The following is a 12,314-nucleotide window of genomic DNA, read 5'->3' as shown; positions in this document are numbered from 1 at the left end:
AAACAGAGGAGGAGAAGGACCTCGGAGTATTGGTTGATCACAGGATGACTATGAGCTGCCAATGTGATATGGCCGTGAAAAAAGCTAATGCGGTCTTGGGATGTATCAGGCGAGGTATTTCCACTAGAGATAAGGAGGTGTTAGTACTGTTATACAAGGCACTGGTGAGACCTCATCTAGAATATTGTGTGCAGTTCTGGCCTCCCTTGTTTAAAAAGGGTGAATTCAAACTGGAACAGATACAGAGAAGGGCTACTAGGATGATCCGAGGAATGGAAAACTTGTCTTATGAAAGGAGACTCAGAGAGCTTGGCTTGCTTAGTCTAACAAAAAGAAGGCTGAGAGGAGATATGATTGCTCTCTTTAAATATATCAGAGGGATAAATACCATGGAGGGAGAGGAATTATTTAAGCTCAGTACCAATGTGGACACAAGAACAAATGGAAATAAACTGGCCATCAGGAAGTTTAGATTTGAAATTAGACGAAGGTTTCTAACCATCAGAGGAGTGAAGTTCTGGAACAGCCTTCCGAGGGGAGCAGTGGGGGCAAAAGACATATTTGGCTTCAAGACTAAGCTTGATAAGTTTATGGAGGGGATGGTATGATGGGATAGCTTCATTTTGGCAATTAATTGATCTTTGACTATTAGCAGTAAATATGCCCATTGGCCTGTGATGGGATGTTATATGGTGTGGGATCTGAGTTACTACAGAGAATTCTTTCCTGGGTGTCTGGCTGGTGAGCTTTGCCCACATTCTCAGGGTTTAGCGGATAGCCATATTTGGGGTTGGGAAGGAATTTTCCTCCAGGGCAGATTGGCAGAGGCCCTGGGGTTTTTTTGCCTTCCTCTGCAGCGTGGGTCACGGGTCACTTGCTGGAGGATTCTCTGCACCTTGAAGTCTTTAAGCCATGATTTGAGGACTTCGGTAGCTCAGACATAGGTTAGGGATTTGTTACAGGAGTGAGTGGGTGAGATTCTGTGGCCTGCATTGTGCAGGAAGTCAGACTAGACGATCATAATGGTACTTTCTGACCTTAAAGTCTATGATTCTATGATTCGTAAACAAACTGTCTTGTGGCCCGCCAGCGGATTACCCTGATGGGCCGCGTGTGACCCAGTATGGTCGTTCTTATGTTCTTATCCAAGAGAAGGTTAAGAAGCAGTTTTATCATGGCTTACCAGTACCTACATTGGGAGAGATTTCTGAGAGACGACTCTTTAATCTAGCAGAATACATAACAAGATCCAATGGCTCAAAGCTGAAACTATACAAATTCAGACCAGAAATAAGGTGCAAATTTTAAACTGTGAGTTATTAGCCATTGGAATAATTTAATGAGGGATGTGGTGGAATCTACATCACTTTAAGGTTTTGTGTCTTTAAATCAAGACTGATTGTCTTTCTAAAAATATAGGCTGTACCCCAACAGAAATTAGGGGCTTGATGCAGGAATTACTGGGTAAGTTCTCTAGCCTGTTATGCCAGAGGTCAAATTACAAGATTATACTTCTGGCCTTAAAATCTATGAATATTTGAGGGGTTTTTTAAATCACTGAATTCCCTTCTAAAAGCAGGATCTTTTCAGAAAGGACTGTACTGTACAGGTGTCAGGACAGAACATATGAGTTCTAGGTCAAAATTTCCAAAAGTGGCCAGTACCAGATGCTTCAAAGGCAGGGGAAAGAAACATCAAAGTGAACAGTTACACAGGGCATTGGAGCGGAGCCCAGAGCTGGAGCGCGGAGCCGCTCCGGAGCAGTGGAGCTGCAGGTTTTTGCCTGGAGCTGGAGCAGAGCACAGCTCCAAAGCCCTGCAATTACAGAGTAACATACCCCAAGGGTAACCTACCCCCCCTCGGCCTTAGCAATTGTCTTTTGCACTGAAAAGAGGAGGGTTTATATCCCTTACATTTTTTCTTATATGATACAATTCTGGATATTCTCCGCTATGTAAACATCTAATACTTTTTTAAATCCTTCTAGGCCCTTGGGCTCAGCAATATCTTGTAGGAGTGAATGAATGAACCCCGAAGCAAGGGAGGCAACTCAAACCCAGGCTCCCTTGAAAGTGTTGTCTGCCTGCCCTACAGCAAAGTGGGGAGTAGAAGATGTGGAGCGGTGTCACTCAACTTTACCAATTCTTGTTTCTTTGTCTCTTTTCAATTCACCAACTTTGTCCGAGTGGGCTGAAAGCATGACTGTTTCTTACACATCTGTTTGACCTTTCAAAAATACAGCCCTCTCCCATCCCCAAGATATAAATAAAAACAGTAGTGATAAAATCTTGGAAAACGATCCGGGGTCAAGAAGAGTGAGGTTGGTGTATGTTATGCTAGAGATCAGACTAGATGATCACAGTGATCCTTTCTGGCCTTAGAATTTGAAAGGAGAGGCTCTAAGATTAGAGCAGAAAGAAGTCTTTAGAGAGGACAATGGTGGTATCTGTACTCCTGGGGGAATACTGCACAAACTGTAGCCAATGATTTTAGTTATTATTCATTTATTGTGTAATGTTAAGATGAATCAATATGTTATACATATTCACTGTATGTTAACTAGAATGAATTTGTAGGATTATAAAAGTGTAAGATTGATCAGTATTTAGAGGAACCAAATATTAGATATGAGTAAGAAAAGTTGAAACGCAAGAACCTGTAGGCTGAGGCTTGCAAGAATTTAGCTTAGCTATTTTAGGCCTTGGAGACAAAAAATGATGACATAAGTGACCGGAAAATAACCCGATGCCCTAAAATTATGGGAAAAGTGGTACCAAGTGGTAATATTGCACAAAATTACCCAGAAGATTAATATTAGATCATAAAAATATTGTAAAGGCGCATCTGTCTGACATGTATCTTAACCACAGGATACATGTTGTGCATCAGTGCTAATGAGAATAAAGGGAATGTACATAGCCTATAGAAAATTGGGGTCTCTTAAGTTTCCAGGGGACACAGACCAATAAGAGAAAAGAGGGTTGACACTTTTATGGACATGCGCAGAATGTAGGTATAGACAGAATCACATCATAAAAAGGGGATGCCCAGAATGGGAAAATTGAGCTTCCTATGGGAGATTCCAGCAGGAACCATCCCTCTACTGATGATCAAGCCATTAGCGACCCATCAGACCCTAACATTATTGTTAAGGATGGGAGTATAACTATATTTGTAACTTGTGCATAGGTCTGTATAGAATTTCTATACGTTTGGGTAATCATAACTTTAATTGTAACTTTAATAAAACTTGTAAAACAGACTAGACCTTGTACTTGTGAATGTATGTGTGATCACTACCCGTGGTCTTTATGTGTTCCCAGGGACTCTAAATCTGAAGCAAGTAGCAGAGCTGACATTCACTCTGTTAAGCTTGAAACTGTAGCCATCAGAGCCAAACCTATGGTGGTGGAATACCAGATTACAAAATTCACTTAAAATAAAATAACAGGCTACAAAATGCAGAATTTATGTCCCCTGCAGATTCCCCCTCCCACCCACAGAATAATTGATTCAGATGGGGAGACAAAGTGAAGCTGCGAAAGGGGTCATGCTGCAGTTACATGTTTCATTCACCAAGAGCTGATTTGGCACCAGAAGAGAGGGCAGCTCGCTCACTGGCCAGAGAAGCCAGCTGTGGAGAGAGAGGGGGCAGAGGCTGCCTTCCTCACAACGCCCTGCCTGCTTGCAGAGCCAGGTGAGAAGGCACAGGATATGGGCAGGCTGGATGGAGCGGGGCACACGGTGCTGCTGGGGGGTCACACAGACTGGGGTTCAGAAGAGCTAGTGGGGGGGACAGACTGAGGTGGGGGAACAGAAGCTAGTGGTGTGACAACATTCAGACAGGCTGAATGGGAGTGCAGGGACACAAGAGGACAGAGGCAGCTATGCCTAGCTGAATGGGGAGTGGGGATGCAGGGACACACTGGGCCAGGGGAAGCCATACCTGGCTGGGTGAGGATGCAGAACACAGGGGAACAGGGGGAAATGAGGGTGCAGGGCCACATGGGGACAGGGGAAAATGTGCCTGACTGAACAGGAGAGGCTCGGGGTCTGGCAGGGTTTGCATGGGGGAGGCTCCCCAAGTCCCTAACAATTCCTCCCACCACAAAAAAAACTGTTCCACAATTCTCCCACCCACACCCCTCCAGGTTCACTCCCAGGTTCCTTCCCAGCAATTACTTCCCTTTCCCTTAGCTCCTCCATTACCTCTGACTCCCCTGAGCCTTTGCACTGCTTCTGAGGGGTGCGGGAAATATGCTCCTGTATTGTAGTTTAAATGAATTATTATTCAAAGTTCTCTATTAATGTGCCTAGTAAGAAATTTATTTGTCAAAAAACATTTCCTGAATCTTTTTTGTTGTCTGTATTGTTACAGACATACTTGCTGACAGGTATTTTGAAATAAATCACCAAAATAACTGAAACTAGTGTGATTATATTGCGTTATTTTGAAAAAATATGCAGAATTTTAAAATACTGTGCACAGAATTTTTAATTTTTTGGCACAGAATTTCCCCAGGAGTATATCTGAGACACTAACCATTATGTGCTATTCTATGTACAGTGAAATAACTGAGGTATCTCAAATATGATTGGTAAACACTTATTTTTGGCCAAGCAAAGCAAGGTCCAATGCTCAACCCAATGGCATTCTCTCTGTGGGTCATTGCACCCTTGCTTGGTGGAACTATTCCTGTTTCAGCCATCATCACTGCAGCCCAGGTTCAGCAACAGGCTGTATGACATGCAAGGATTTCGGAAATCTGTTTCCTTTTGATGATAAAAAGCCACAAAACACCATTTTCTCAAGAAGGAGAAGTAGAGACTATTCCAAGGGGAAGGAAGATGGTCTTCAAGTTAAGGCACAAAACAGAGAATAAGGAAATCTGAGCTCTGTTCTTGCCTCTGCCACAGACTTTGTCTGATCTTGAGCAAGTGCCTCCGGACAAAATTTTCCAAATCACTCTGATCATGGGTACCCCTGTTTCTCAGTACCCAACTTAAGACCTCGATGGTCTGGTTTTGAGAAGTGCTGAGTACCTACACCTCCATTAAATTGGAGATGCATATTTTGTTTTGTTTTTTTAAATCAGGCCCCATGCATCATAAGATTATAGAATCATAGAAGATTGGGGTTGGAAGAGACCTCAGGAGGTATCTAGTCCAACCCCCTGCTCAAAGCAGGACCAACCCCAACTAAATCATCCCAGCCAGGGCTTTGTCAAGCCAGGCCTTAAAAACCTCTAAGGAAGGAGATTCCACCACCTCCGTCCGTACCCATTCCAGTGCTTCACCACCCTCCTAGTGAAATAATGTTTCTTAATATCCAACCTAGACCTCCCCCACTCCAACTTGGGACCATTGCTTCTTGTTCTATCATCTGCCACCACTGAGAACAGCCTAGCTCCATCCTCTTTGAAACCCCTGTTCAGGTAGTTGAAGCTGCTATCAAATCCCCCCCCTCACTCTTCTCTTCTGCAGACTAAACAAGCCCCTTTCCCTCAGCCTCTCCTCATAAGTCAAGTACCCCAGCCCCCTGATAATTTTTGTTGCCCTCCGCTGGACTCTCTCCAATTTGTTCACATCCTTTCTGTAGTGGGGGGCCCAAAACTGGACACAATACTCCAGATGTGGCCTCACCCTTGCTGAATAGAGGGGCATAATCACTTCCCTCGATCTGCTGGCAGTGCTCCTACCAATACAGCCCAAAATGCCATTAGCCTTCTTGGCAACAAGGGCACACTGTTGACTCATATCCAGCTTCTCGTCCACTGTAATCCCCAGGTCCTTTTCTGCAGAACTGCTGCTTAGCCAGTCAGCCCCCAGCCTGTAGCGGTGCATGGGATCCTTCCGTCCTAAATGCAGGACTGTGCACTTGTCCTTGTTGAACCTCATCAGATTTCTTTTGGTCCAATCCTCCAATTTCTCTCGGTCACTCTGGACCCTATCCCTACCCTCCAGTGAATCTACCTCTCCCCACATCTTAGTGTCATCCACGAACTTGCTGAGGGTGCAATCCATCCCATCATCCAGATCATTAATTAAGATGTTGAACAAAATCGGCCCCAGGACCCCTGGGGCACTCCACTTGATACCGGCTGCCAACTAGACATCGAGCCGTTGATCACTACCTGTTGAGCCCAACAATCTAACCAACTTTCTATCTACCTTATTGTCCATTCAGTCAATCCATATTTTTTTAGCTTGCTGGCAAGAATACTGTGGGAAACCGTAACAAAAGTTTTGCTAAAGTCAAGATATATCACGTCCACTGCTTTCCCCATATCCACAGAGCCAGTTATCCCATCACAAGATGGGCACCTAAATATTAAGGTGCACAATATTAAAAGACACCCTTGAAAATTTTGGCCTTAACTTTTGGTGAGCTGAAATATGAATTGAAGAAGCAGGGGGCTGCTTTAGCTAGTAGATCACCTAGTACGCCAAGTCCTCGCTCCCTGCCCCTCCCTTCCAGAGCCTCCTGAATGCCCCCAAACAGATGATTGCTGCAGGCGGGAGGTGCAGGGAGGGAGGGGGAAGTTGTTGATCCATGGGGCTGCTGATGGGCGGGAGGGGCTGGGGGGTGGAGGAGAGCTGATATGGGGGCTGCCGGCCCAACCTTGTTCCAAGCCCCCAGGGCCAAACAACGTTATAAGCAAACACTGCGCAAATTTAAATAAGTATGTTCTCTAATAGATCAGCGATGTAACAATGAAACAATGTTAACTGGGACAACTTTAAGCGAGGAGTTACTTTACAGGAGAAGCATGTTTTAGAATCCATGAGGTGGGAAAAAAAAAAAACTAGACCTGTAGATGGGTTTATTCCCTGTTTTATATAAATTTTTAATATCATCACCATGATCCAGAAAAAGAAATACCACATGGCTGATAAACCTCCGCAGGCTCTTTGAAAGAGAAATTGTTACATTGGTATATATATTATATAATGTGATATACTGACTTCAAAGCACTTTGGCTCAGGCCCATAGCAAGTAAGTAAAATATTTTTGTTTTCCTAGCCAGCTGAGTGTAGGCCACATAAATCTGCATATTTGAACAGATCCTTGAAAGAGCAGTAGGTGAATGGAAAGCGTATTATGCAATCAGGAAATGTGAACTTAAAAATACGACCTAGTAGGGAGACTCAGGGGCGGGCACAGTAACATAATACAGAAATTGTCAGATTAGCTCAGACCTAACCCTAATCCACCGGCTCACCTAGTCTGGTCTCCAGTCTCTGACAATGGTCACTGCCAAATGCTTCAGAGAAAGACGCAAGAAAACACAAAACAGCCCATTATGGAGTAACATGCCCCTGGGGCAGCTGCTTTCTAACTCAAGATTCATGCCATGAAGCCAGAGGGTTTATACCCCTTATAGCATTCTCATCTTCTTTACTATCCTTGTGAATGTTATAATTATTCTCATAAATGTCTTAACTTTTTAAATCTCATTGAGCTCTTGGCCTCAATAATACCTTGTCGCAATCTTGTAGATTTCTTGGCCAGCTTCAGCTCAAAGGTAACTCCTCCTCCCACCCTGGGCCTGTAGTGATGCTGGCAAGTGCTGTGGAACAGCTGACTGTTCACCCCTCATATTCACAAGATGTTACAGATCAGATTCCCTGATCAGGGAGAACTTGGGAATTCAGTGTGCCGAGGGTAAGACTACTTACAATCACTCAGCTGCACACAGAACAGAGACTCATATCCGCTGGGGTCAGTGACGATTTCAGTGTGATAAGGGGTGTTATTTCTGAAAATAAGAGACTTCTCCACGCACACTTGGTTCACAATTCTGCACAAAAAACAGAAGAGAGAGAGAGCTAACGCTAAGGATACACTTACATTCCATGTCCTTCCGCCCCCCAACCAACTGGATACCGAATTCTTCTTAATTTCCTAACACAAACTGTATTGCATTATTAAACATTAAAAATAATGTTTTGCATTATTAAACAATTAGACAGTTAGTGTCTCACCCTAGAAGGAGCTGTGGGTGAGAAGTGAACTGTATATTTGCGGGGCACTTTAGGATTCTTTACAATGCAATATAATCGCAGGAGTACGAGCCTTCTACCACATCTCCCCCTTTCTAGAACAGCCCAGCCCATCCCAACCTCCTCCCCCTTCTCTCCAATCTGTCTCCCTATCCTCTGCCTCTCAGTTGCCATCCCTAATAATTTCATTATAAAGTCATCATGTCCAACCTTGCAAAACTGTCATGACAATGTATGAGCCCTGCCCAAACATCTCCAGTTCCTCCTTCAGAATCATTTAACTGACCTCAGACATTTGAACATGATCACACAAACACCAAGTGATATTAAAATAACTGTGTCTGGATTTTAGTTTCTGTTGGGAGTGTTCAGACAGTGAGAAAGCAAAGAAAAAGCTGGACATGCACAAGTCCATGGGGCCAGATGCAATGCATCCGAGGGTGCTGAGGGAGATGGCTGATGTGAGCCATTGGCCATTATCTTTGAAAACTTGTGGCGATTGGGGGAGGTCCCAGACAACTGGAAAAGGGAAAATATAGTGCCCATCTTTAAAAAAGGAAGAAGAAGAATCCGGGGAACTACAGACCAGTCAGCCTCACCTCAGGCCCCAGAAAAATCATGGAGCAGGTCCTCAAGGAATCCATTTTGAAGCATTTGGAGAAGAGGAAGGTGATCAGGAACAGTCAACATGGATTCACCAAGGGCGAGTCATGCCTGACCAACCTGATTGCTTTCTATGATGAGATAACTGAGTTTGTGGATATGGGGAAAGCGGTGGACGTGATATACCTTGACTTTAGCAAAGCTTTTGATATGGTCTCCCACAGTATTCTTGCCGGCAAGCTAAAAAAATATGGATTGGATGAATGGACTATAAGGTGGATAGAAAGCTGGCTAGATTGTTGGGCTCAACGGGTAGTGATCAACGGCTCAATGTTTAGTTGGCAGCCGGTATCAAGCGGAGTGCCCCAGGGGTCAGTTCTGGGGCCGATTCTTTTCAACATCTTAATTAATGATCTGGATGATGGGATGAATTGCACCCTCAGCAAGTTTGTGGATGACACTAAGATGGGGGGAGTGGTAGATACACAGGAGGGTAGGGATACGGTCTAGAGTGACCGAAAAAAATTGGAGGATTGGGCCAAAAGAAATCTGATGAGGTTCAACAAGGACAAGTGCACAGTCCTGCATTTAGAACGGAAGAATCCCATGCACTGCTACAGGCTGGGGACTGACTGGCTAAGTGGCAGTACTGCAGAAAAGGACATGGGGATTACAGTGGACGAGAAGCTGGATATGAGTCAGCAGTGTGCCCTTGTTGCCAAGAAGGCTAACGGCATATTGGGCTACATTAGTAGAAGCACTGCCAGCAGATCGAGGGAAGTGATTATTCTCCTCTATTCGGCACTGGTGAGGCCACATTTTGAGTACTGCGACCAGTTTTGGGCCCCCCACTACAGAAAAGATGTGGATAAATTGGAGAGAGTCCACCAAGGACAATGAAAATGATTAGGGGGCTAGGGCACATGACTTATGAGGAGAGGCTGAGGGAACTGGTCTTATTTAGTCTGCAAAAGAGAAGAGTGAGGGGGGGATTTGACAGCAGACTTCAACTACCTGAAGGGGGGTTCCAAAGAGGATGGAACTAGGCTGTTCTCAGTGGTGGCAGATGATAGAACAAGAAGCAATGGTCTCAAGTTGGAGTGGGGGAGGTCTAGGTTGGATATTAGGAAACACTATTTCACTAGGAGGGTGGTGAAGCACTGGAATGGGTTACCGAGGGAGGTGGTGGAATCTCCATCCTTAGAGGTTTTTAAGGCCTGGCTTGACAAAGCCCTGGCTGGGATGATTTAGTTGGGGTTGGTCCTGCTTTGAGCAGGGGGTTGGACCAGATGACCTTCTGAGGTCTCTTCCAACCCTAATCGTCTATGATTCGATGACTCAAAGTGTGACCCCAATCTCCTTGCACATGTGTATGTTAGTTACTTCAATCAGGCAACAGCATTATCATGGTCCCTTAGCCATTGCTTAGCCAAGATGTCTGCATGCAACACGGAACGGCATCAAGTAGCCAGTCCCTCACAACTCAACTACTGCTGCCTGGGAGATAGAAAGAGAAGGGTTGTTATGAGCAGAGTTAAAAAACCCCATTGAGATTGGTAGGTGTGAACTCACCCTTCAATTAACATAACTATAAGCATAAGCCCCATCAAAGACAAAAGATGTATGTGAACCTACCCAAGAGCTTTTGGCTGAGTATTGTTTTGGGTAGGGGTGTATGTATGGGAAGAGAGACCACGTAGAAACTGAGACCAGACTTGACTGAGGCTATGTCTACACTACTGACCTTACAGTAGCACAGCTGTACCACTGCAGTTGAGCCACTATAAGGTCGTCTGTGTAGCTGCTCTATGCCGGTGGGAGAGAGCTCTTCCACCAGCGTAATTAAACCACCATACGGTGGAAACTGCAGCAGACTTTATATATACACAGAGAATATGAAACAATACCTCCTCCCACCCCACTGTCCTGCTGGTAATAGCTTATCTAAAGTGATCATCAGGTTGGGACATTTCCAGCACAAATCCAGGTTTTCTCACCCTCCACCCCCCCCCCCCCAAATTCACTCTCCTGCTGGTGATAGCCCATCACATTGTGTAAAGAGTTGTCACTTTGGATGGGCTATCACCAGCAGGAGAGTGAATTTGTGTGGGGGGGTGGAGGGTGAGAAAACCTGGATTTGTGCTGGAAATGTCCCAACCTGATGATCACTTTAGATAAGCTATTACCAGCAGGACAGTGGGGTGGGAGGAGGTATTGTTTCATATTCTCTGTATATATATAAAGTCTGCTGCAGTTTCCACCGTATGCATCCGATGAAGTGAGCTGTAGCTCACGAAAGCTCATGCTCAAATAAATTGGTTAGTCTCTAAGGTGCCACAAGTACTCCTTTTCTTTTTATTAATACTTGAGGGGGCAAACAGCTGTGCATATCTCTCTGTCAGTGTTATAGAGGGCGAACAATTTATGAGTTTACCCTGTATAAGCTTTATACAGAGTAAAAAGAAAAGGAGTACTTGTGGCACCTTAGAGACTAACCAATTTATTTGAGCATAAGCTTTCGTGAGCTACAGCTTACTTCATTGGATGCATAAAGTGGAAAATGCAGTGAGGATTTTTTATACACACAGACCATGAAAAAATGGGTGTTTATCACTTCAAAAGGTTCTCTCTCCCCGCACCCCACTCTCCTGCTGATAATAGCTTATCTGAAGTGATCACTCTCCTTACAATGTGTATGATAATCAAGGTGGGCCATTTCCAGCACAAATCCAGGGTTTAACAAGAACGTCTGAGGAACAGTGGGGAGGGGGGAAGGAGAAAACAAGGGGAAATAGGTTTCCCAGTCTCTATTCAAGCCTAAGTCATTATGCAAGATAACCTATTTCCCCTTGTTTTTTTCCTACCCCTCCCAGGTATTCCTCAGACATTCTTGTTAAACCCTGGATTTGTGCTGGAAATGGCCCACCTTGATTATCATACACATTGTAAGGAGAGTGATCACTTTAGATAAGATATTACCAGCAGGAGAGTGGCGGGGGGGGGTGGGGGAGAGAACCTTTCGAAGTGATAAACACCCATTTTTTCATGGTCTGTGTGTATAAAAAATCCTCACTGCATTTTCCACTTTATGCATCCGATGAAGTGAGCTGTAGCTCACGAAAGCTTATGCTCAAATAAATTGGTTAGTCTCTAAGGTGCCACAAGTATGCCTTTTTCTTTTTGCGAATACAGACTAACGCAGCTGCTATTCTGAAACAGGGTAAAACAGATTTATTTAGGGTTTGGACCCCAATGGGAGTTGGGCATTGAGTGTTAAAGACAGGAACGCTTCTGTAAGCTGCTTTCAGTTAACGCTACAGCTTTGGGGCACGTGGTTCAGACCTGGGTCTGGGGTTTGCAGCAGGCTAGCGGGTCTGGCTCAAACCAGGCAGGGCACTGAAGTCCTAAGCTGACTAGGCACATCAGGTGGCAACTCCCAGGGGGTTTCTGTGATCCAACCCATCACAGCAGCTTCTTGTATAGGCACCATCTCCAGGGCTGGAGCTACAGGTGCCAACTTCCCAGTGGGTCAGGGGGTGCTCACTGCTCAACCCCTGGCTCTGACACAGGCCCTGCCCCCATCCCACCCCTTCCCCAGAGCCTGCCATGGCTTTGTTCCTCCCCCTTTCCCCCCAGAGCTTCCTGCATGCCACAAAACAGCTGATCGGGAGGTGTGGGGAGGGATGGGGAAGGCACTGATCAGCAGG

At 45.0% G+C, this 12,314-nt stretch overlaps 1 protein-coding gene across 1 annotated transcript in view; it reads right to left on the bottom strand.

Moving 5' to 3' along the window:
• TCTN3 (tectonic family member 3) overlaps positions 1–12,314 on the bottom strand; it is a 60,116-nt gene that overhangs the window by 46,438 nt on the left and 1,364 nt on the right. The window contains exon 3 of the mRNA XM_073354693.1: positions 7,681–7,802. Coding sequence (XP_073210794.1) covers positions 7,681–7,802 — 122 coding nt within the window. The remainder of the gene's footprint in view (positions 1–7,680; positions 7,803–12,314) is intronic.

The sequence above is a fragment of the Lepidochelys kempii genome, chromosome 7 (genome assembly GCF_965140265.1).
Source record: "Lepidochelys kempii isolate rLepKem1 chromosome 7, rLepKem1.hap2, whole genome shotgun sequence".
NCBI lineage: Eukaryota > Metazoa > Chordata > Testudines > Cheloniidae > Lepidochelys > Lepidochelys kempii.
The sequence above is the reverse complement of the archived record's forward strand: the minus strand, read 5'-3'. Positions and strand labels throughout refer to the sequence as shown.